General features: G+C 43.3%; 1 protein-coding gene across 1 annotated transcript in view; it reads right to left on the reverse strand.

The window, feature by feature from the left end:
* Positions 1-665: 665 nt before the first annotated feature.
* Positions 666-25,699, reverse strand: part of JUP (junction plakoglobin) — a 45,643-nt gene continuing 20,609 nt past the window's right edge. The window contains exons 2-15 of the mRNA XM_069952491.1: positions 19,338-19,552; positions 16,429-16,679; positions 16,078-16,316; positions 15,792-15,993; positions 13,940-14,084; positions 12,347-12,450; positions 8,476-8,814; positions 7,785-7,940; positions 6,834-6,953; positions 5,269-5,419; positions 5,063-5,184; positions 4,874-4,913; positions 2,947-3,098; positions 666-2,200 (exon numbers count right to left, since the gene is read on the reverse strand). Coding sequence (XP_069808592.1) covers positions 2,962-3,098; positions 4,874-4,913; positions 5,063-5,184; positions 5,269-5,419; positions 6,834-6,953; positions 7,785-7,940; positions 8,476-8,814; positions 12,347-12,450; positions 13,940-14,084; positions 15,792-15,993; positions 16,078-16,316; positions 16,429-16,679; positions 19,338-19,545 — 2,214 coding nt within the window. The 5' untranslated portion in view covers positions 19,546-19,552 and the 3' untranslated portion in view covers positions 666-2,200; positions 2,947-2,961. The remainder of the gene's footprint in view (positions 2,201-2,946; positions 3,099-4,873; positions 4,914-5,062; positions 5,185-5,268; positions 5,420-6,833; positions 6,954-7,784; positions 7,941-8,475; positions 8,815-12,346; positions 12,451-13,939; positions 14,085-15,791; positions 15,994-16,077; positions 16,317-16,428; positions 16,680-19,337; positions 19,553-25,699) is intronic.

Raw genomic sequence — 25,699 nt, forward strand, 5'->3', positions numbered from 1 at the left:
AACATGATTTTATAAAACTTTACAAAGAGCCATTAGCTAAGGGCTGGGTATAATTTGTGTTTTTATCTCCCCTTCAGCTATCTGCTTCACATGATATAGAACTGACAGAATCCCTTCAAATTGGGTTGTTTAAAGGAAATTATTAGGGCACATGAATATCATAGTGCAAAATCTCTGCCTGGGACACCCATCGCTATGTGGGGATGCTAAGATATATATCTCCCAGCGATAACCGCTGCAGCTTTGGTTCCAGATACAAAGTCACATCCAAATAGAGGTTTTGATGCTAGATGTTGGGTGTCCAGACTGATCACAATATAGTACTAGAAGAAGTGCTTGTCTAGGTGCTTCACTCCTCGGCTTGTTACAATCTCTATATTGTAAGTTCATAAAGCTCATGTCTCCAACAACGAGATGGAAGAGAGCAAGTGAGCCAGGGAGTGAGTTGCTTACCTAAGCTCTTCTACCGGCAATGGCCATTCAAAAGCTTAAAGTAACAGGCACACTTTAAATTTGAACAAACATGAAAAACCAACATGATTTTTTTTATATAATTTTTTTTTATTAGCTGCTTTGAGTCTATACAAATATTACAGTATAAAGGTAAGCATTTTCCAAGTTTCATTTATCCCTTAACATAAATGAGAAAAAAAAAAAAAAAAAAGTTAAACACAAAGCAGCAGATTAGATTTATTGCCAAAACAGATTCATATGAAACTGAACAGGGGAATGTATATACATTGTCAAAAACATTTCTACGAGTTACTAGTATATAATGTGCATTTTTGAGCATTCTTTCCATCTGGACTCCTTTATGTGCGCCGATGCCTGTAGAAAGTAGTAACGGCAACAGAGTCCTGTATTTTTTTAAGGAATTAAAAAAAAAAAAAAAAGGCTTTAAAGTGCACCTTTTGCCCACATGGAGACAACCACCTTGGTACTCAACTTTTTTGACCAAGTATAAGGGTGTTAGGCTTCAACACAACATTTAGGAAAGAAAAAAAAAAAAATCCCTTAAAACATTTATATTACTTGCACATTTAAGTGTTAGGTTTTTTTTTTTTTACTTTTATTCACTATACATACTTTTCCATTACTGTCATTTAAAAAAAGGGATTAAAAATTTTTTTTTTAATCTAAATAAAAGATCTCCAACAAGGTGATAAAAAGCAGTAGCACTTGCACAATTAAAAAAAAAAAAAAAAAAAGGAACCATTAGGAACTTATATGTAGGGGGTCTTTCAGTATGTAAAATATTTGGCATCTGGTGAAAGAAGACTGTCAATGGAAAAAAATGTAAAAAAAAAAAATAGAAAATTTACATTGTGCCTCAATCTACAAAACTGAAATAATGCAAGTGGGGAAGTTGTGGGTGGGGGAGTGTATACAAGAAAATAAATTCAATACAAGTCAACTTGAATCAGATGCCTCTAAACCAGTGCATGCTGGGAGATTTAGTTTTCCCAGCAGCTGGAGAGCCACAGGTTGTCAAATTGCTGCTTTAAACCATTCAGCTATGACAGGACAGGTAGAAACTTATGAATTAACAAGTTTATATAAACAGAATTTTAAAAAAATTTCACATGGTGAATTGAATATATTAAATTGGAGACTAGCCAACAAACCTGCGGTTAACATATATTTTGTTTTTTCTTCTACCACTTTGTAATATATTCTATAAAAAAAAAAAAAAAAATGGAGGGGAACACCAATCAAACGTGTGCCAAATCTCTATATATGTGTCACTATTGAGGGCACAAAGCACTATATTAGATGAGTAAACAGGCAACTTAAACAACCTCTTAATACAGCTCCTAAATAGTGGGAGATTGCAGAAATAAAGCTGACAGAAGCTTTTTGCATATTAAAATTATAAAAAAAAAAAATATTTATATATATTTATAATTTTTTTTAGAAAAAACAAACAACCTCAGTAGGCCACTGCAAAACAATGAAGATGTAAAAGAGCATGGAACAGAGCCACGTATTAACCGCAGGGTCTAAGACGATGGGGGTTGATGCAATGGCTTCTAAAAGCAAGATCCCAAATGCTTAGAAGATTAAAAAAAAAAAATAAAAAATATGCGAAGTCTATGAAATAAAAGCTTCTTTTAAAATAGGAGACATTAAGGTAAAAGGAGGGGGGGGCAGGGTCTTTGTAGGCACTTCTGACTGGATTGTAGTCTTCCACTGTGAGGAGCTAAAGAGAAGAAAAAAAGAGGGTCAGATAAAAAACAAAACATAAAAAAAAAAAAAATTGCCCCTAGAGATTATGCAGGAACTCCAGCAAGCTGCACAAAGCCATTTCCTCCAAGACCAGTGCACCTGTGTGGTCAAAAATCAACACTGGAAATTCTGTGAAAATTCCCTTTATAATGAACACCTTTAACTTGTGGGGGTTACATTAAAAAGCACAGGGAAATGCCAAAAATTTTGATCGACTGGGGTCGCTCACTGATCAGAACAAGGAGAAGGGTGTGGTAGCGCATTTGACTCCCCAGCTCACAGTAATCACAAATCGAGACATCTCCATAAGTCTATAGGGCCGCTGAATGAAGAGGATTAAAAACTTGTTTTTTTAATAAATATATTATTTTTAAGTAAATAAACCATAACCTTACAATATAAAAACCATTTAAACTTTCCCCCACTTGACCACTAGAGGGCACTATGGATAGTACAACAATTCTGTAGCACAGTGTATCGTGCTGCAGCTGTCATCCTGTTACACCTAGACCCTGCAGCAGGGATATGTTGCCTCCGCAGAGTCCTTTTTCCCAGGCCATCAGTAGCACCTCTTTACCAGGCAAACATCCCTAGACAGACCCTGCTCAAATCAGACCCTCCTAAACATTATAAAATGATGCCTTTAAACGGCAGCTTTGGACACCATGTGGTGGAGCTCTTAAGGACTGTGGGCAAGGGAACCGCATCCTGTCTATATACCTCGAACATGTGTCTTCAAGCAATCATGTTATCATTGTATGCCATCCTTCCTCCATGGTCACTGTAGGCATCCATTCCATATTCTTGGTCCAAGTCACCCATGTGGTCTGGTGGAATGTCCTCGTTGTACATGGTACGGTAATTCTCCATTTCTGCAAGGAAGGTACCATTGCATTAAAAGGGTGCAGAACCTTGTAGAAGAAACCTTAAAATCTAAATAGGGCTTATGCTTTCATAGAAGTGAGGGGAGAAGAAAGTGGGAAGGTTTTGAGTATTACCAATGGTTGCCTCCAGGGGTATCAGGCAACAAGAAATTACATTATTTTATATTATATTATTTTAAATATACCTGTTAAAGGTTAAAGCAACTGTACCATGAAGTACATAGTTTAGATTTTTTTTTTTACATAAATGGAACCGGCGCACATCAATAGCCGGCACAAGGCACTGGAGACAATCAATGTAGCCAAATCACAGAAGGTTGGGCTTTTGTCACACTGAAGGCCGGCAGGCCCACCCCAAGTGCTTCATGCCGGGCCGGAATAGAGCGGTGCCCTGCTTGGGAACTGGGCGCCGCTCCAAAGGGAGGACTGTGGCACCGGCTACCCCGGCCTGGCGAAGATCCATTCCTTTGAAAAAACGTAACGCTTTAAACTCTCACCAATAAAAAAAGGAGAAGTCTGGTGACAATTTTTATTATTAAAGTATTGTATTGCCCCCCCAAAAGTTATACAAATCACCAATATAAACTTATTACGGGAAATGCTTAAAGTGCTTTTTTCCCTGCACTTACTACTGCATCAAGGCTTCACTTCCTGGATAACATGGTGATGTCACTTCCTGGATAAAATGGTGATGTCACGACCAGACTCCCAGAGCTGTGCGGGCTGTGGCTGTTTGAGAGGATGATGGCAGAGGGATGCTCAGTGTCCCTCCAGTGCCCTGTGTCCCTCAGTGTCCCCCTGCCATCATCCTCTCCAGCAGCCACAGCTCTGGGAGTCGGGTCGTGACATCACCATGTTATCCAGGAAGTGAAGCCTTGATGCAGTAGTAAGTGTAGGGAAAATGCACTTTATGTGCATTTCCCGTAATAAGTGTATATTCGTGATTTGTATAACTTTTGGGGGGCAATACAATACTGTAATACATTTTTTTGCCGGACTTCTCCTTTAACTCCAAACCTAAAGATATATATAGCCCCTAACCCCCTCCCAAAACTGCATAGGAACACTTCTATAAACCTGCACTCTCCACCTCTCTGCAGGGCGCTTTCACCAGAAAGCAGCAAGTGTTGTACTTTGATTGGCCAGAGAACTAAGGGAAAGAAGTCCCTGTGTTTATACTGCTGATGAACATCTTGACACTAAATTGGAGAGCATAATGGTGCGTTTACACAGATTTATCTGACAGATTTTTGAAGCCAAGGCCAGGAACAGACTAAACTGGGAACAGGTCATAAAGGAATGACTAAGATTTCTCCTCTTTTCCAATCCATTCCTGGCTTTGGCTTCAGAAATCTGTCAGATAAATCTGTGTGTAAACGCACCATTAGAAAGAGCTGTGCACCATGACTGGGACTCACATGATTTAACAGCAGCTGCAGCCAATCAATTACCATGTCATCAATTATAGCGGATGAGAAAGAAGTTTTCTAAATAATTCTACATAAAACCACCCTTTTTTTTCCAAAGTCTTAGGGGGGAGATTTGTTTAGAATTGTCTTAGTTCCCCCTAGCAACCAATCAGATTCCACTTTATTTTTCAAAGAATCTGAGGAATGAAAAGTGAAATCAATTCTACTTTACACCAGTTTGATAAATCTCCCCCTTAGAGTACATTAAGTATTAAGTGACCAACTCAGCTCTGCTACACCTCAAAGTGTAAAACAGCAGGTCAACACCTATGGACAATAGGTTGTACGACTTACCATCTGGGTAAGGATCTCCGATGGGGATCATGCTTTGAGCCTACAAAAGAATAAAGGAGATTAGTCAGGCTAAATCATATCCACCTGGTGCGATAATCTGCAGATGTAGAACGTGCACAGAAATCCTAACGGTCTGAACATGAATAGCAATGTTATTACAGGTAATCTAGCGGAGCTGTAATTACTCACCGCCTCCCAGGCTGCGGGGTCCTGGCGGAAGATTGCATTAGTAAGCTCCACAGATACTCTCTTCCTGTAATCGGGGTTCTTGTCCTCGGAGATACGGAACAGGACAGCAGCAGCATAGGTGGCTGGGTAATAAGAGGAACCGGGGTTAATGGATGTGCACCCAAAGCCGATGCCCCCCTACATTTGGGGCAAACTATGAACCTTACCTGTGCCCTCATTACGGGAATGCAGGAGCTCCATAAGCGGGGCGGAGGCTCCCTCTGCATCAATGGTCTCTGCTGCCTCTTTGTCCTGTGCCAGTTCACACAGCACTCCGGCTGCCACTCTCTGAATGTTCTCCACCGGGGAGTACAGGAGCTGTGGGGATCAGAAATCACATCATGTGATCACACAGCTTACGATAGGCCTATGTGCATGCTACATTTCATATGCCGCCAGGGCGAGATTATAGAGACAATGGAAGAAGCCAATACCCTGTGAGCTCCATCACACTCCTTAGGATGATACACAGCAGGAGCCAACTACTGGTCTCTGATGCTTGTCCTGAGCATTATGTGGCACTCTGCACTGTATTGCAGATCGGAAAATAAAAACCATGCCCAATTTTGCCTAAATCAACGGCCAGCGGTGGATTAAAGGTGGTGGACCCTAGAGCGACAAGCTCGCTCATATCAGTGCACTCTGTATATAGTAGATGGCGCACTACGTAGGTCCCCCTTTAGTCTGCGGCCCCCTGTAGTAGATAAATAGATGCTAGCCTGTGCCGGAAAAGAACAGGGGAGAGCAGAGTCGGGTGATGGAGAAGCATGTGGGCGGTGAGTTTTGTTTTTAAAGCACTCACCAGGGACGGACCTACATCTGCACATGACTCTGGGGCCCACCGGAGGATCGCCCAGTGGGTCCCCTGAGTGATACGCAGCTGCATTGATCTCTATAAGCAGCTAATCCATGGCCCACACCATTAAGGGTTACATACACTAAACAATCCGATAAGCACATCTTATACACGGAGTATTGATCCACCATGTCTCATTGAAGAAACCTCTGCTAAAACAGTAACCCTGCCCATCACTATCCCGGAAATATGGCTGAAGTTAATGGAGCAATTAGAAGCCCAAATGACTAATTCATGAGGCGGAGGCCTCCAGCGCTGCATGTCCATGCTGATCAATGATGGCGATCAGCCGCTAAGCTCTGGAATATCCAGGGACCGCCACCGCACAACACTTCCTCTGCAGAGCAGCTGGCACATTTGTCAGCATTTATTACCTACTTGGAGGCTTCCAGCAGCCATCATGACGGCCCTAATGGCCAAGGCCGGGAAAAGGGCAAGCGGTGCGGTGACTAATACAATGAGGGATCGGGCATCCAGACAGCATGTTACACTAAGCCTCTGAACGGGTGATGGGTTTTATATTCTGTAATAAATAAATCATCGCATAGGAGCAGGCTATGTTTTTATGGCCTATAAAATGCCGCCCTTTGGTTTTATGTACCATGTGGCAACACCCTCAGAGATATGACACTCACTGCTATGATATTATACAACCAAACTGCTCTGTAATATAAAGTGATTTCAAACTTGTTATAGTCGTGGCACCACCTTAAATGGGTCTGATATTATAGCTAGGTGTAATACCACACACTGCCATGGACAAGAGTGGCGCTATAATCGCCAGTATTTTGGGGGTGGATAAACTCATATGATATGCTTGCTCACGTTTTATATATACCATACCGCCCCAGTACAATGGCTGTAACGCATCCTTACCTGCACAAACAAGGGAATGGTGTTGAGCCTGTAGATTTCCATGCGATTCATGGGCTCTCGGGCCAGGATGTGCAGGGCTCCGGTGCAGCCTTCCACAATCTCCTCCATTCTGACTCCATCCTGCGGAAATAGTATGTGACAGCAGATGAGGACTAGCCCGACCGGTTTCCACTCTACTTAGCACAATGAATAATGTCCTCAAAATATAGAGCAGCCCGAATCAAGGGAATGGCTGGACATGAAAAATTCATATTGTCAGGTCTGCGGGACGGTGACAACAATCCGGATGATTCTGTTTGGGGACCAAGTATGGACATGTAAAATGTGAGCCTGGCGGCAAGGGCAGGTGAATAGGCCATGGGTATATAACTAAGGTGGTACAGTATGCTACAATTAAAAGGGTGATTTTTTAGAAGAAAGCAGTCACGTTATTGCAACCATGAACAACCCCTCTAAGTCTCAGAATGCAGCAGTTTATGTGCTCAACCCTTCCCCTAAGGAGAGTTAAAAAGATACTCTGGAGTATTCTATCCACTCTGACAAAGTGCTCTCTGCTGTCACCTCTGTCCGTGACAGGACCTGTACAGAGCAGGAGAGGTTTTCTATGGGGATTTGCCGTCAGTTCCTGACATGGACAGAGGTGGCAGCAGAGAGCACTGTCACATTGGAAAGAATACACCACTTCCTGCAGGACATCCAGCAGCTGATAAGTACAGGAGATTTTAGAAGTAAATTTACAAATCTGTATAAAATTTCTTACACCAGTTGATTTGAAAACAAGTTTTTTTGTTTGCCAGAGTACCCCTTTAAGTGGGGAGTACAAGGAGAGTTGCACCGTCTGAGGCACCTTGCCACAGCCTATTGCCAAAGCGCTGCATAGGAACCTTCAAAGTATATCTCAGCCCTACTATAACCCCCCAGACACTGGGATTACTTCTCCTCTAAACTCACCGTGTATGGCTGCTGGGTTCCTGAAGCTGCATGTCTCTGTGCATCCTGATGAGCTTTAACCAGCAACTGCACCAGACGGGGAATGACCCCTGCATCATGAAGTGGGGCGTGATTGGCAGGACACAGCGCCAGGTTTCGGATCAAGCCAATGGTTGCCTGTTCGAACAAAATGACAGAGTAATCAGATTGAAAACTACTAAACTTTTTATTCCCTAACCGGCACAGCTCCATATATTTGGTAGTGGCCGTACCTGGTATTGCAACTAGTCAAGAGTTCTATGGGAGCCATGCAGGTCAATCATCAAAGGATTAGTAAAAACACACAGCACCACACCCGACCTAAGGTTTTGTGCGGTATTACAATTCAGTTCTATAAAAGGGAATGGAGCTTAACTGCATGAGCACATTCAAACTGAGGACAAGAGTGGTGCTGTTTCTGGAAGAAAGCAGTCATGCTTTGTAGGTCTAGATAACCCCTTTAAATACTGTTAAAACTTTTGATTGGCCAAGGTCTGGGTGTGGAGACCCCTTCCGATCAAAAGAACAAGCTGGTAGAAGTTTTTGGGTAAGCTTTTCTCATTGCTGCAGGAGATAGATTTTATGGCCAGACTATGGAGCCCGCCTGCTCCCCGATGGGAGAGAAGATCTTAGCGGAGTGCTTCTTCCTGCTTTACAAGTAGCGGTATCTTACCTTGACTAATGGCCATTGGAAGGGCTGACCGATCAGTTTGACGATGGCGGGGATGCCATAGTGTAGACGCACCGAGTTCTGAGCCACCTCTGCATCGGGGTGACGGCTAGTGAGATGCCGTAAAGCGCACACTGCAGGTTCGGCAATGTCGTCCTTGTCACTTGCCCGGAGGATGGTGTGGATCAGAGACTCAACACCGTTGCTTTGAGTCACCAGAGTTTTGTTGCGGCCGTTGTTGCAGGTCAGATTGGACAGGGTGCCGGTGGCGCAGGTCAGGACGTTGACATCATCTGAGCTCAGCTGGTTCACCAGGATCTTCAGCACGTTGTCCAGGCCCTCCTGCAAACAAAAGCAAGACGTCATTGAGCAAAAGGAGCAAACAGTGTTATTGTGACTTGAGACAACTAAACAAATGTGAACTCTGCCCTACGATCACTGTGGTGAACTATGGAGTATAGCGCACACTTTCACTATTGTGCCATATAAAAATCAGGGCTCCAACCACATAAGACCCTTTAATCCTATGGGGAGTTTAGTATCACTCCTCAAGACTCACACTCCCGCAAGGGACATCTTCCCTGGTAATGTCACCCTATAAACACTATGATTAGGGTATTAGTGGGGTCTCTCCCAGTCTGTGCAGGACAACACTGTTCTATCAGTGATCAAAATTCTTCACTAATCTTTCACTTTAGGTATTTTTCTCTTCTCTTTTCCATTAATGGTGCATGGAAACACGACCTACAACTACTGACAGATCTTACTGTATGCCCCAAATAGAGGACTCAGGATATACATATAATAATGAGCCATTCAACATTATAAACTGATAATAGAACATAAATTAGATACTTGCTGATGGTTTCCAGTGGATGAAAAAAAAACAACCTTAGGAATTCTAAAAGACAATATGCTATATGATTATTTAAGGGGGACTCCAGCAAAATTGTTCTGCTTTCAAATCAACTTGTGTCGTAAAGTGTCAGATATTTGTAATTTACTTCCATTACTTATCAGATTCTGTATGTTCTGCAGGAAGTGGTGTATTCAGTCTGGGGACTAGGAGAGGTTTTCTATGGAGATTTTCTTTATGCTCTGGACAGTTCCTGACATGGACAGAGGTGGTAACAGAGAGCACCGTGTCACACTGTATGTGTATCAGCTTCTGTATGTCCTGCAGGAAGTGGTATATTCTTTCCAGTCTGACAGTGCTCTCTGCTGCCACCTCTGTGACAAAGTGTCTAAAGCAATAGCAAATCCCCATGGAAAACCTCTCCTGTCTCCAGACTGGAAAGAATATACCCCTCCCTCCAGGACATACAGCAGATGATTAGTACTGGAAGACTGATGATTTTTTTAATGAAGTAAATTACAAATCTGTCACCAGTTGATTTGAATTTTTTTTTGCTCGAGCACCCCATTAAAGTGACACTGTCACCCCCTTTGTGCATTCTGACATCTCTACACAGGTGTGAAGCGTAAATTTAGCGTTTTTCATACGTCATGGTGTTTGTTCAAGTAAAAAGGGACCTATTATCAACTGCAGATTGTATTAAGTGGACGTGGCCTTGTGGCATTAGCGCCACTTAGCCCCGCCCACAACGGCACCGTTGCCCCCGCCCACAACGGCACCGTTGCCCCCCCCCTTAACGCCCATTGGTTGGCCGATGTAAAGGCGGTGGGGTCTACACTTTTCGGCCAGCCTGTTCCAACGGCCGACGAGGGGCGGGGCGCCAATGCTGCAAGGCTCCGCCCACTTAACACAATCTGCAGTTGATAAAAGATGACACTTTACTTGAACAAGCACCATGACGTATGATATAAAATAAGGTATGAAAACCGCTAAATTTACCCTTTAAACGTGTGTAGAGATGTCAGAATGCAAAAAGGAGGTGACAGTGTCACTTTAAAAGAGCAAATTACAATGACAAGGGCTTAATGTGTATTTTATGACTATATGGCTGAATAAGTGGCATTGCATTATTGTATTGCTGGAAATGTACTGGCTCCTAATTTTCCTCCTTATGTGATGCTTGTATAACGATACTCTGATGTTTTGTATTGAATTTTTATATTATGGAAAAAGATGGTAAAAAAAAATAAACAAATTTTATAGTTTCACAAAGCCACAAAGGCCCCTTTTTTGGAGTAATTTGCCTTTCAAAAAGCACAGATTTCAATTGTGCATATATATCCGCTCTTCCGGATTACATGGCTACAAATGAAGGTGTAAGTGGTGACAAATGGGAGAGGACACAAGGGCCAAGTGTTCCAACACACGCCGAGGTGTGGTCCGCTCATAAACCACAAACCTCTGCAGGCTTACAGCAAGGTGTGTGCAGTATCTCACAAGGGCCCACACCCATGTTTGCTTTAATTGCTGCCCTAGAATATTGCTCTTCAGGAGTGAAATGAGGCCGGCTCCATAAATGGCAGGTCATTGTGGGATCATTTACATCAGCCGTCATCGCTGAACCAAGGTGGCTATGCACTTCACACGTAGAACACAGGACATACAATGTGAATCAGGGCGAAGTTCTGCTTCTCTATACCAGATCGTAACGCAGATATTTTAATATATATGGACCCATCTGCATGGACTCCCATTAAAAGCCCAGCAAAAACACAGCTATGGCTTGAAACCATGACCACATGAGAAAGGTATTAGAGCTGCCTGCTGTAATAAACTATGAAACGGTCACATGACCACGTGTAATTATATGAAACGGGGTGAAAAAGTAGTCACGTAGTGAACACATGTGTACGCGCCTGGTGTAATCATTGACTACTTCCTAGTATACTGTATTGCCCAACAAATCACAAGTCAGAGTTTCAGTAAAAAAAATTAACACTTCCCTTTTGCAAGATCATGAAACTTGTTAATTCTTTAAAGCCACCACGTTCTCATAAAAACCTTCCTGTATGGATGTTCCCAGACTTAAAGGGTTATCCAGGCTTAGAGAAACATGGCCACTTTCTTCCTAAACAGCGCTTCACCTGTCCTCAGTGTGGGGTTTTGCAGCTCAGTTCAGTGAATTGAGCTGAATTGTACTACCACACACAGCCTGAGGACAGGGGTGGTGCTGTTTCTGCAAGAAAGGAGTTGTGCTTTTTTTTAAAATCCTGGATCCTTTAAGTGATAAGACAGACACGTTTGATATGTAACGGTTTACACTAAAGATGTTGGTCTGAAACTCATTGGTTTGCACAGTGTTTCGACTTGTTACCATGTCCTACTAGTCTCCTATGTTCTGATTCATGTTTTGAAGTAATTGTAATTATAAACGTGTGAAGAATCGGAAGTTCTTTTTTTGCACAACAGAGAAGCTCCTGAACCTTCAAAACGGATCCATTTTTATTTTTTTTAACGCACACAAAAATGTAGTCAACCTTATTTCTGTGTCTGTTAAAAAAAAGGGATCCATTTTGATCGTTTTTTGTTTTTTTTATAATGAAAGTTAATGGAAGAATGGATGCACACCAATGCATCAGTTTTTTTTGCCAAAAAAAGTATTGCAAAAACGTAGTGTGATCCCTAACATCTTTAAAAGCAGTAACTGTGCAGACAGACATTTCAGGCATAACACTCTTTAGTACAACTCATTATGCCTGAAACGGTTGTCTACACAGTATTTCTACTAGCTACAATATCCTATGTTCTTTTCCAAGTTGAGAGATCTATAAAAATAAAAAAAAAAAATGTTGGATCTCAAGTTGTTTTGCTGTGGGTCATGAATCTTACTGGATTACTGACGTCATGCCTGGTTGTTGTCTTCCAAGCCAAATACGGTAACGAGTATAAACCGGACGTACATCAGTGATACCTGCCAATCATCTGCCGGCCCTCTGCATGGCTGGTCAAGCTGCTCACCTGTTTGGTGGCCACATCAGACAAGTTCCTTAGAGTCCACAAGCAGTTCTGTACAAGCCTGGGGCTGGAGCTGGTGAGGTGTTTCCCCAGAGCTTGCATTCCTCCTAGAAGCAAAAAGATAAAAATGTAGAAGAACAATCTAAGCAAATGAAATGATGAAAAGGTTGTGGAGACCCAAGGCAACCATAAAGCACATGCTATGACATGCGCCAGCTCCCAGGGTCTACAGCAGCCTAAAAAAACGCAACGGGATCCTTCAGGCTCCAACACAGAACACTATGCTATTAACATTCCTAAGTGATCATCTTCCCTTTCATCTCTGATCAATCACGATGAGCACTGGACAGCTTCATTGCCCCAACACACGTATAGGAAAGCCAACTCTAGCAGAGGATAGAAGCTTGGTCCCGGAAGTTTCAGACACTATTAGATCAATAACAGAGGGATCACATACAATGAATACAGAATGTTTAACCCACCGCAACCTTAAACTGGGGTCACTCAAAACAGGACTACAGATCTTTTGTTTTTTTTTTTGTTTTTTTTAAACAAGAGGATGGATATAAAATGTAAGAAGTCAAACTCTTGTGACCTGCACTAAAGCAGCACAACCAAGGAGGGCGATTACTTCCACACCATAAAACAAGACTACCAGGATCTGAACTCTTGGGGATAGGAGTACATGGCTGAGCCTCCCTTGTGGGCCAGCGTTGCACGCAGACATGTGTGACGGGTTATGGAGCAGCTTTTGTACGCTCACTGCCTTCGATCCCTGCCAGAACGCATCACAAAGGGATGTCTGACGGCCCAGAACAGACGGCTGGGCAGCTGACTCACTGAGTGCAACTCAGCGGAATTAGTGGCGGAGGGATTACATAGGGGTAAACAGAACTAAAATGTGAGATTAAAGGAATACTGTCCCCTCCTCAAGACAGCAAGTTTCAATCATAAATCACAAGAAAGCAAGAAAGAGTCCCCACCCCTCAGGTTGATGGCGGCCTACGATACTTTCAGTGCCTAAAGGGGTTTTGGAGACACCTCCAGAGCATAACCTGTTTCATGTTCAACATAGTAAATTTAAAGGGATTGTCCAGGAACAGAACAGCACCAAATCTGTCCACATTCTCTTGGGACTAAACTGCAACACTGCACATAGATAGGTATATTGCAGCACTGGACACCCTCAGGACACACATACACTATACACACACATATGCTGGAACTTTTTGGCAGTATTGGTATTTAGGGCCAAAGTACTAGTCACTAAAGGGGTTAAACCAAACCCACTATTTATAGTGCACTGTTCATGGGAATCTTAATGTAAGCTGGACCCTAAAAACAGAGCTGGGAAACCCTATCAAAAAAAAAAAAAAAAAAAAAAAAAAAAAAAAAGAAAGAAACAAAAACACTAGGAAATGTTGCAGCTAAAACATCTCCTCCAGCTGGATCTACAAAGAATTACTCCAGAAGAATCCACCATTGTCACAAGCTTAGCGACTAAAAACACAGGAGAAATTAAGGAAGACAAAGAATGGCTTGCTGTACCACACAAAAAAGACCTTCATGCCACCCAGATGATCACATTGTCCTTACCAGCTTCAACTATGGCCGGCTTGTTGCTTGGGCACACGGAGAGGACTTTCAACACTCTGCTGGTGGTCCACAGAAGCTTCTCATAGTTGTAGGTCCTCATGATTTGCACAAGACCTTGAGGTCCTCCATTGGCCAAGATGATGAGCTGTGGAAATGGAAGGGTTTAGTGGACCTTCAACTCAAGTAGAACCTTGAAGGTTAATACAACTCAGTCATAAAACCAATCATAGGTCAGGTTTGGTATTGCATACCCTGACCTGGTCTCAGCCACAATTCCAGACACAGCCATTGTCATGGGAGGCAATGCTTCTAGAAAACAAATCTTTTTCAACTCAAAAGGGTGGTCGATTGCTTTCACAGGGTTGTTCAGGATAAGATATTGGCTGCTTTGTTTTAGAAATGGTGCTATACCTAACCACAGGTTGTATTGAAGCTAAGCCCCATTTAAATGAATAGCTCTGAGCTGCAATACCACTCACAACCCCTGAACAAGTATGGCGCAGTTTTTGGATAAAAGCCGCCATGTTTTTCTAACCTGGCACAATCTCTAACTTTAAAAGAGGTCATGTTTTCGGCACAATCCCATTTATACTTTCAGCTTAAGCGGTGGAGACAAACTAGCCATGCTATACGTCCTACCTAGTATATTCTATAGATTCGCATTTACAGCCATTTGATCCCATCAAGCATCTTAAAACATGTCCTTGCCTCTATGTAATTTCTGAATATGAATATTTTTTTTAACAAGGATGTGTCTTTCTTTCCATAGTTCTACTTTTGACATTGCAGAGATTCCCGAAATACAGATCTCAGACCCTGTAACGCTTTATGTATTTATGTGGTTTGGATGACAGCTTGTTACAATGGGCACAGCACACGTTTATTACCATCAAGGGCAAAGTAAGGACTGTGCGCTAGCATCTTGTCTTGTTGCAATAGACAAAACGTCTGCATTAAAATGTTTAGTGATTGCACATTGGAAGGTAAAATGTTTTGTATGAATAGACAAGGTCATCATTATTGTGTCAACTTTTGTTCCATTTTTCTGCTGAGTGTTGTAAGCAATGTTGCTTACAGTGTCCCATTAAGGCTCATGGACAACTGAGAAAGAGCTGCTCCCATCTATCACAGTGGACAGTCACAGCAAACAGCGGGAGGACATCATCTGCATGGTCTCCATGTAATACCATGCGTCTCCTGTAGTGGCTGCTGCAGGGGAAAACGTGTAGTCACAAGAAGCTGTCTCCAAGCTCAGATTCAGAGGCTTCAGCTGCCGGATCATTATACCTCCCAACTCCCCTATAAACATTCATGTGCTTCAGATGCAATATCAGACACAAACCGAGGACAAGAGCTGTGCTGTTTCTGGAAGAAAGCAGCCATGTTTTTTTTTCTAATTCTGGACATATCCTTTAATGCTCAATTAGCACCATTTTCTCAGGGGACAATGAACCCCTATGCTAGTGATCGGTGGAGATACCAGCAATCGAATTACCATCAATCAAGTAGTTCTAGTCTACTTACAGAATAGGTGATTATAATCTTGGGATACCACCTTTAAGATAAGTCAAACACTCTAAGTAAACAGTAGACGACTATTCCCCTCAAACCCAACAGCCAAGTGTGCATGAGTTCTGTAAGCCACTGCCAGACATCTGCAAGGTTAGCTCATCTCCCATTAGAGGTAAAGGATCTAACATGTTAAAAACCAACAGCTTGATCCTGGTTGGTGCACTCAGGTTTATTAACTACTAGGGTGGCTGAACACACTAGTTCTAACATGCCAAACCTCAATGAGAGACTGGAAACTAGATGAGGGCTAAATAATCCATTATGTGTGATGTCACCTTACCTTGCTCTCCTGATTTCCATATGCCAAGAGCTGCAGGCAGTCTGTTGTAATGGCCAAAAATTTGGGGTTATTCTTGTTGAGCAGGGGAACCATTTTCTGCAGCCCGTCAGCCAAGCGTACGGCCATCTTGGCACCTTCTTGGTACAGCAGGAGGTTGTGCAGGGTTGTGATTGCATAAAATAGCACAGATTCCACTGGAGAGCTAGAACGTACAAAACGTATATGATCCAATGCCGGTCTATAGAACACAAGAACGGAGTATAAAGTAAGATGGTGGGATGGTTACCTGAGCATACGAACAAGAGCAGGGATTCCTCCAGACTTGAAAATGGATAGAAGTCCTTCTCGATGGTGGGACAAGTTGTGCAGGATGCTGGTAGTACAACGGGCAGTTTCCATGTCACTTGTGTTCTGCATGGTGCGCACAACGGCTGCGACTATCTGTGGGGACTGCATCAGAGCTCTGCGGGACGCCTCCTTTTTGGAAAGCTGGTTGACAATCATGGAGGCCTTGTTTACCACCACCTGATTGAAAAAAAAAAAAGACTATACTTAGGTCCTTAGTCTTCCTGTACTGCACCGTACCTACTTAAAGTCTCACCCATCTATATCTACTGAAGATGCAATGTGCCCTTACCGGATCCTCATCATTCAGGAGCTTGGTCAGCTCAGGGATGGCACGGGTGGCCAGCTCAGCGTCATCTTGATAGTTGATGAGGTGGACAATGGCAGACTTCAGCATCTGAGAGGGCTCTGCAAGTTTCTGCACATTGGTCTGCTGTCCGTCAATCTGTGTTGTCAACAGATAAGTGGAGTCCTCCACCGTTTCTGGATACATAGCTGCTCGAACGCGCTGGGCTCGGGTCATGGCCATCTGGGACTCCATGTCTGTGTGGCAAAGAAAGTTTCAGAACACAATTAGGAGGACAGAAAACGCAAAAAAATTACTTGCTCGATTGTATATTGAGATCTCAAGGACTTAGGTTAAAAAAAGAAACTAAATAAAGCTGGTCATAGGAATTGGCTAAAAACAATGGTTCTGGTAGGATTGGCTGACCATTTAGTGAGTATGGCGGCTCCCCATGTTGTCCCCAACTGATTGATTTCAGCATACCAAAATCTTTTTAAATCTCCATTACCAGAGTTGTCTAGACAATTAGTTTTGCCGTATGTGTATGGGCAACTTTACTAGCAGTAATCCTGTATAATGGAGCCGAGGTACTTGCTGTATGATCAGAGGAGCAGCCCAAGACAAGCCCCACCTGCAACTTCATAGATCCTAGACATTAGCCACTATACTAAGAAAGACTTCGTAACGTGATTCATCCCCCAGATCTGGGCAGCTTTCCTGAGCAGTCTCTTCCAGCAGCTATTCCTATCATCCCTATTTACAGTGCACTTGGCTAATAACCCAAAACCGTTACAGACGGGAGAGAACCGGGGAGTTAATTAAAAGCAAAGAAAATGCCTAACAAGACGCACTTGGCAAATATACAATGCATTACAGAAAAAAAAAAAAAAAAAAAAAAAAAAAAGACAGTCCATTAAAATTCTCCTTGCAAAGCCAGGACTGTTTAGCATGAACACTATAGGTTGGTTACATATCCATAGAGCAAATACAACGGGGCTGAAACGTGCATCCAGGTAACAGTTGTGCTTTCACGACCATTGATCGCTTTTAGCAAAACCCTAAAATGTCGTCCCAAAAGCCATGATGAGCTTTATGATACGGGCGTTAAAGGGCTGCAGTCAAGGCCGACATCATGGGAAGTTGCCATAAAGACCCAAACAGCTTCTAAAGAGGTTGCTTAAATATGCTGCAGACAAGTGCAGAGTAACAATGAAGCTTTTATACCGCTGCCCAAGGTCAGGATTGCTGCCACGCTAAGGCTGCCGGTGCCAGCTGCAATAAAAGGAAATGTTACAGTTCCCCCTGGAAATTCACACGGACGAGACATACTGCGTGAACAGGCAAACAATAGCCTTGTTCGGAAGGAGCTATCCATGGACGCCCCTCCAGACTGACAGGATCGAAATTTGAGGGCCGAAAAGAAAAGTGAACTAACAGATTAGGTAGGTGCCAGCTTTACTGCATCATACAGTAGCCATTTAAACACTATGGCTATTACCACCAGAACCAGTAACTAAATGTTCTTGGATGAGTAATTGGTAGTTGACGAACATTACACTTAAAGTAGTAACATTTAAAGGGGAACTACATAACTAGATTAGTCTAGCCTGCTGATAGCTTTTTATTGCGCACAAGGTGCTGAGGATGAAGGAGTGTCTCTTACCTCCATCCTCAGAGCCGTTCCTGTGCAGTTTTAATGTAGTGCTCTGTCCAGTAGGGTTGTTTGGAGCACTGCCCCGTCCCAGAGCCCCAAACTGGCTGGGGGGTGGATCTGTGTTTTGTAGGCGGGGCAGTGCTCCAAACAGCCTTACTGGACAGAGCACTGCACGGGAACGGTCAAGGATGAAGGTAAGACACATACCTTCATTCTCAGCATCCCGTGCGCAATAGGGAGCCATCAGCAGGTTAAATTTGTCAGTTTTATGCCAAACACATTAACAATTTTTATATTATAAAATAATCCTGAAAACCTGCCGTTTCCGTTCTCACCACTAGGCCTAAAATGAAAACTTCCTGTTGTGTGTGATGAGGAGGCTGCTGTAAAGTGACCTGTACAACATTACAGCAAAAAGTGACACCAGAAAGGTACATGTTTCAGTATCTGGCTCTACATCAACATCTAGGCAAAACATTCCCTCTAAGGCCCCGTGCACACAGAGCAAACGCACAATGCCGCCAGCCTCCCTGTCATAATGACACTCTATGGGAGGCTTGCGTGCTACATCTCTCGGCGCTGAAGAATGAACATGTTCATTCTTTAGCATGGAGAGAGGAGCAGCTTTTGCTTTTGTGTGCAAGGACCCTGAAGCATAGGTTCACAACCTGTGACCCTCCAGACGCTGCACAACTACACTCCCCATCATGCCTGGTAGCCAAACGCTGTACAGACATGATTACAGTTGTAGTTTTGCATCAGCTAGTGAGCCACAAGTTCTGCACCCACGCTGTAAAGTGTACCAGTCATTATGCAACTTCTCCTGATTGGCTTCTGTCACCGGAGGATCGGCTAACCACAGAAATGTCCACACTGGGTGGGTTTAGGGCACAAATATTAGGTCAGAATAAGGTTTGTGCACAGAACTCGCCCAGTGTGGATGTGTCCAGAGTTACCCGACCTTCCAGGAGATAGACACACAATGTTTTAAGGCCTTGATACACATTAGACGCGTTGGCTAAACTTGATTACTTTGGTAGGAACATCTGACCATTACAGGTTTATGGAGATATCCCAATTTTGATCAGACAGAGGATGTTGGGAAAGAGAAGAAGGATTAGGCATGTTGAATCTCAGCAACCCAATCTATTGTTCTCAGAAAGACCAATAATCAAGTAGAGCGTTCACGTGTATGGAGGGGGAAACAAGTAGAGCCGAGTTATTATATGTTTATGGCTACCTTTACTCTGACAGAACATACCTGAAGGTTGCTGCTGCGTGTACGTGGTGGTCTTCACCGTCGTGTACTGTTTAGAGTAGCCCATGTCATCATCGTCCAGCAGCACGGTCTTGCCGTTCAGCGATGGCGCTGAGGTGTTTATACCAGAGTTGATGCCGGAATCGTAGGTGTAAGTTTTCTGCCACTCCGTGACCTTAATAGGCCGCTCCGCTACGTCAATTAACTCCATTCTACTTCTGTGGAGAAGGAAACAGCAAGAATCAGCTACGTCTGCTCAACTCATTTACCTGCTATACACAGAGCGCACCGAGTCCACAGGAAGCCATCTGTTTGCAAGAATAACCAGAAGCTGAACATAATGGCAAGACTCAATGCTAAATCCATACGGACAGGTATGGAGCAAACAATGCAGTCAAAGGAAGACATTGCCCTAAATCTGTATATCACTGAAGGTAAAAGTAATGTGTGCTGCCCCTTCTAAGGAGCCCACTGGATTTTGTAAGACATTCAGCTGTCCTACATAGGGAAAAAACAAAAAACCTCACAGGATATGTACAGCTGGTGTACATGGCGGTATGTTTTATGCAGGAGACAGCTGGCATACAGTAATGGAATGGGAACTAAGTGGCCGGGATTCTCGGTGCACAGTCAGTCTGGTGGGTGGTATATAGGTCCATACATAGCCTAATCCAAGTGCTACTACACTATGTTCACCGTGACCATGTTAATAGCAATGTCACTAATAACTAGATACACAGTCGGGTTGCTCCATCTCACGAGTGGCCTCGAAAGAACAGATGCTAGAAAAGATTATTCCCAGTTTGAGATCGGCAGATGCTTGGCAAAATTCCGTTATAAAGGGGGTGTTGGAACGGAGAATAAATTGAGTAGTCTCAGGGCTCTAAAGGAATCAGCAAACCAAAAACCCATTATCGCCTCCTCTTATCCTCTTCATTCAACAGAGGAAAACTTGCTATCAATTCTACCAGTGAGCGTTCATGGCAAAAGACAAGTCTTTAGTGCAAATCACGCAGAACTATTACTACATCCATAGACAAGAGTATAGTTGGCTGCCAGTCAAGCTAGAATGTGAGATTTCGCTGTTAACTTAACAAGGTCATAGACGTAACATATTATCCGATAGATCTAGACAACATAGACATTCAGGTGCCCATACACCTTACAATTGTAGCAGGGCTACAAGGACAGATTATCAGCCATATTGGGCAATTCCAACATGCCTAAAAATGGATGATCACACATCTCCCCATCTAATAGGCAATGCAGGGTCAACGCCTGAGCCCCCCCAACATTGTGACATCTGCCAAGAAACCCTTTACATAATATGGCTTCTTTATTGGCAGTACAGTAGAGGTTCAGATGACCCAAAATGTTCTCATTCCACCACATTTTCTTTTATTAGAGAAGCAAAACATCGGACTCTCTTCTCACAGTAAAACATCTCACCGTGCTTGGCCAACCTGACAAAGCCCGTTTCTACAGAAGCAAAAAGACCACGTTCTAAGCCCTCTCGGTCATCGAATTGAGCTAGCCCAGTATCACATACAATATGGTTAACAATCTCATATAGTAAAAATTCAAACACATAAGTAACAAATCAGAACTCAAAAAGGTAGATGTAGTAGGCACAAACCCTGCAGTCGGATATTCTCTCATATGGTTGTGTCCACCCCTTTACTCTGAAACACACCAATTACTTCACGAGACATTTTGAATGATTACTGCAATACGCAGCAGACAGACGAGACAGCTCAAGGGTCATAACCAAATCTGGGCAGCTAAAAGGCTGAATTTACCATGAATGCAAATATTTGTTCAGCTAAGGAATCGAGTGGAAGGGGGCAGACAGGTATGGAAATATTGTTAAGCAATAAATCAGAATTGAATGTATGAATGAAATGTGGCCATACACCTTCAACAGCTGGTGGCTTACAGCCTGTCATACACTAATTGACAGAAATCTCACGGCAACATGGATGGACCCATTGGTCATGAGACCCATGACCACATTCAATATTTTTAGCCTTAAGGTGCAAAAATACCTTAGACTAAAGTAGACCGAACCGGTCATTATCTGCAGAGTCTTTATGGCAGTCTCCTGACCCTTCACTAGTGAATTATGTCTGGAGAAAATGGCAGCTGAGTCATGTTTGATTTCGCCTCCTGACCCAATTAATGGAGGGATAAGCCAGTGCTGTCAGACTGCACCTTAAACATATGAATGCTCGGCCATTGGGCATGTCAGAAGCACGTCACTCCTGGTCCCAGCATACGTATGCATGCTTGGCTGAGTGTGCATGCTCTCTTAAGTGGGAATAGGATAAAGCTGCAGCCAAACACACATCTGGCAGTGGCTTTTCTTCCTGTGGCCATAGGTTTAGATGCCTGAAATCCATCATGGCAGATCCTATTCTCGTAACATCTGCCACTGATGGCATTACAAGTTCACCATACCCATTTGATGGATGGCCAGTCCCACTAACGTGTGTGCTAGCTTTAGATAATGGGGGAAGAGTCAATACCACCTTATACACAAGATAGTCGGCCAGTCCCGCCCAATGAAGTTGGCCAACTGTACATGTAGAATTGATCGATTAAGCGATCCCTTCTCCCCCCATCCACCCAAAAAAAAAAAAAAAAAAAAAAAAAAAAAAGGATCAAGAGTTTTAAAACTTTGGAGACCCTTAGAAAAATGGCCCCAACTCAAAAAGAGAAATATAAAAACTTACAGCAAAGCAGCGCAAAGGATTCTGCGGCCGAAGAAGAGAAGACAGGGGGCAGGGAAGGAGGGAAGACGCCTTGTTACAGGATAATCTGCCAAATGGGGGTGCGGAGAAGAGAAAAATAAGGAAGACAATAAACAAGCAGAGACAAAGCCAGCTGCTCGTCATAGGGCGGCACACCCTGATCTGGAATGTCAGCCTGTCACAGAGTCCCCGCTCAGGGCTTCCTCTGGAGTTACAGGGTGGGGGAGAAGCAGCCAAGCTGGTTTACCTAGGAGAGGAAGGGATGGGATAGAGAAGGGCTCGCAGGGCTTTCTCCAGGCACAGGCTTATCTCTTTGCAGCCGCCCCACGGGACAGGCGGACAAAAGGGCCACTCATAGCCCCGATCGGTCTCACAATGTGAAGTGCATGTCAACACATTGTTACATCAATGAGCCGCTGCAAGGTTTTGTTATACTGGCAGCATGTCTGCTTTTCCCAGTCTGAGGGGGGAACAATGAGCCCACACTTGATGCCAGGCTTCGAGGGGCACTTATCTGTGTACGGCAATCATGAGAAGCACCTGGACTATTACAGCTGGCAGAACAAGGGACGTAATGTCCCAGCATTCACACCGGGTTTATTAATAATGCATGGCACAAATAGAAGCTGGAAATATAATGCCCGAGTTCTGTCTGATATTACACGGAGGACTAGGAGCTACAGGTAGTGATCACCTACATATTTATATTCCTCTTCCACATGTGTCAGTGTACACAGTACCCCTTGCATTCTGTTTACAGACCATGATAGATACCATGAGTTCATTGCTCAGAGTTTAGCATATGTACAGACGCCTCCTTAGGCAGGGGTAATTGATTCTGCCATGTGCCGCCCTCCCCCACCCTGTAGCTATGACACAAACCAGGAATGCTGCGCTAACAACAAGCTCACGCAGATCTCATATTCATCATAAATTCCTTTATAGATAAGGGTGAGAGGAGAAAGCCAACCACAAGCAGCGTATTCACACATGGCTGGGACTGCTGACTCTTACCAGTACACCCTGGTCTTCAGAGACTGGCACTATGGCGTGGCCAATGATATTTCATTATCTGTCGGTGCTGTCAGCTCACAACAGCGTGAGGGGCACCGACGTCTCTACCCTGCCACGGTAAACCGGGGGCTGCCTGTCAGGCACATTATCCTGCACTGCCAGGCATGCTCTGCCACACTGCTAAATAATGCACCAAGTGACACATTCACTTCCCGTCTGATGGGGGAGACCAAGACAGTCACAAAGGATCTGTCTTGCCTAATACTAAAGTATAGCGAATCCCCCAAATTAAAAACAAATGGCAGCATCAATTATTTAGTGTCCGGTGTCCACATCGCATCTGTATTGTATACATGTGCTACCGCACTGTGAATCACTCAGGGCTGACAGAAATACTCTTGAAGGAGGATTGGGGGGGGCGGGGGACATTATGAATCCATTTGTTAAACTACCATGACATCTGTCAGATCCAATACACAGTATTAGTAACTCCGTAATGTTCATGTTAATTTTAAAGGTGAATCACAATGCTGGCTATACCCTGCTGCAAGAGTTGTAATACAGGGAGCACAGATAATACTAGAAACACTATGTTGTTCTCTTCTTGGAGCATCCATTATATATGTCCCTTCTTTCACGTAGCCTCTCTCGCCACTCTTTCTGCAATAAGTAGTCAGGTGAACTAGAGCTGGTCATACCCTAAAGATGGACATTGGGAAAATGTTTTTCAATGGGGAGGAGAATAGGGAAAATGTTTTTCAATGGGGAGGAGAATAAGCCACTGAAGACCCCACTGGTGGATAATCTTGAGTGAAAAAGGATCAGGCATGTTGAACCCCCAAAGTCACCCCCATACACATAGATTTGACTTCGGTGATCAGTTGTAATAAGATTTGGCTTCACATGTCTATATATGAGAAAGCTTTCCCCCACAAGTGAATGGGGCCTCAAGTCAAGCATAAGCCCTAGATTTCAATGTTTTTTTAGATTGATAGAGACAGTCAAGCACAACGCTCGCTTGGCTATCTTTAGCTGTCCCAATGGCGAGCTAATGGAGCAGCAAAGTCCATGATAAGTTATAACCTTGGGATAATATCCCTTTAAGCTGCCTTTATAGCCAAGCTAGTGGAGTGTGTAGTGGATAAAAAGGACATCCTTCTTGGTTTTGGACGCTTATCTGCTAAAGGATGGATGAGCCACGATGGATTACATTCATCCACTTGTTCAGGCTTCTCACTTGCAGGTCATTGATAATCAGTTTCTTAAAGGGAACCAGTTATCACTTTCATGCTGGCCAAATCCAGAGTCATCAGGGTGGTTCCTGACAGCTTTTCCCCCATCCCACCAGTCTTAATGGCTAGATCTTCCCCTACTTAGGTATAGGGAACATCAAGACAAGGCTTTGAGGATCACCTAAATGACTTGTAGTTCAAGCAGCATGAAAGTGATGACATCTTCTGGGTACAGGTTTTGATTACTACTTAGATGGACTCCTTGTAGTATGAGGCCAGACCGAGATGAAGTTGGACCAAGCATGTAGATAGGGAGGGCATAGGCATCTTTTAATTGGCTCTCAAAAAACTTTGAACTCTACAATAGAAATATGCAAAGAACATAGAGAATTTGCTTTGGCAGATCTCATCCAAAAAAGTTGCCTACAAAAAAGGTCAACCCTAACCCTATAAATGTCCACTATCATTATAATGGCTTCACGATGCCACTTGTTCTACATGAATGGATAAGACTAACCCCTACTCCTCCACGTCTGCCTCAGTGACATCTCAAAGACAGCTCCATTCTGAACTAGTGAACGGTGTCCAACATACGGATGCTGTAGACTGAAAAAAGTTCAATTTTCTGTTCATTACAGCTGTGAGTGAAAGTTGCCACATAGAAGACGAGGCGCTACTCCCCGGAGGGGACACATTAGATTGCATTGATCTCTGCTGGAACCAAGTGAGAGACACACACAGCTGATGCGTGGCCATTAGAGGAGACAAAGAGAAGGATGGGGACTCGAAATGAGATTAAGAAAGCGCACAGAAAGACTTCAACCGTAAAATATACAACCCGAGGACCAAAGCTTCCAGTAGACAATGGTTCCGCTCCATGAAACAAGGACAAGACCTGAACAACCTCAGAACAATTCCATTCTAGACAAATTGATTCTTCTATAGCCTTCTCATAATGTTTTATACTTTTGCATTGCAAAATAATAATGCAAAAAGGAAAAAAAAATAAAAAATTTAATTAGGTTTCAGCCAACCACTTATCTGGAGGCACCATAGATCTGCATATGAAATTGCCATGTTCACAATGCCTAGCCAGATACTCGGATTAGGATATTAGTTTGTGAGTAAGTACTGTATAGACAGCTCACCTATAAGAGGAGAGAACCTTCAGGAAGAAAAGCCAAGTGTGTCATTAGAAAATCTGTAAATTCCCATTTGTTTCTCTAGAACAAATTGGACACCAAATTGGTGGAATTTCACAGTTTTTTAGGGTGCCAACAGCTTGTAATTAAATCAATATAATTTTTTTGGGCTGCATTGAACTGCACTGAAGACTGCGGGCAACAGATGCCATGGCAAGCCTATATAG

This window comes from Dendropsophus ebraccatus, chromosome 14 (genome assembly GCF_027789765.1).
Source record: "Dendropsophus ebraccatus isolate aDenEbr1 chromosome 14, aDenEbr1.pat, whole genome shotgun sequence".
Lineage (NCBI taxonomy): Eukaryota > Metazoa > Chordata > Amphibia > Anura > Hylidae > Dendropsophus > Dendropsophus ebraccatus.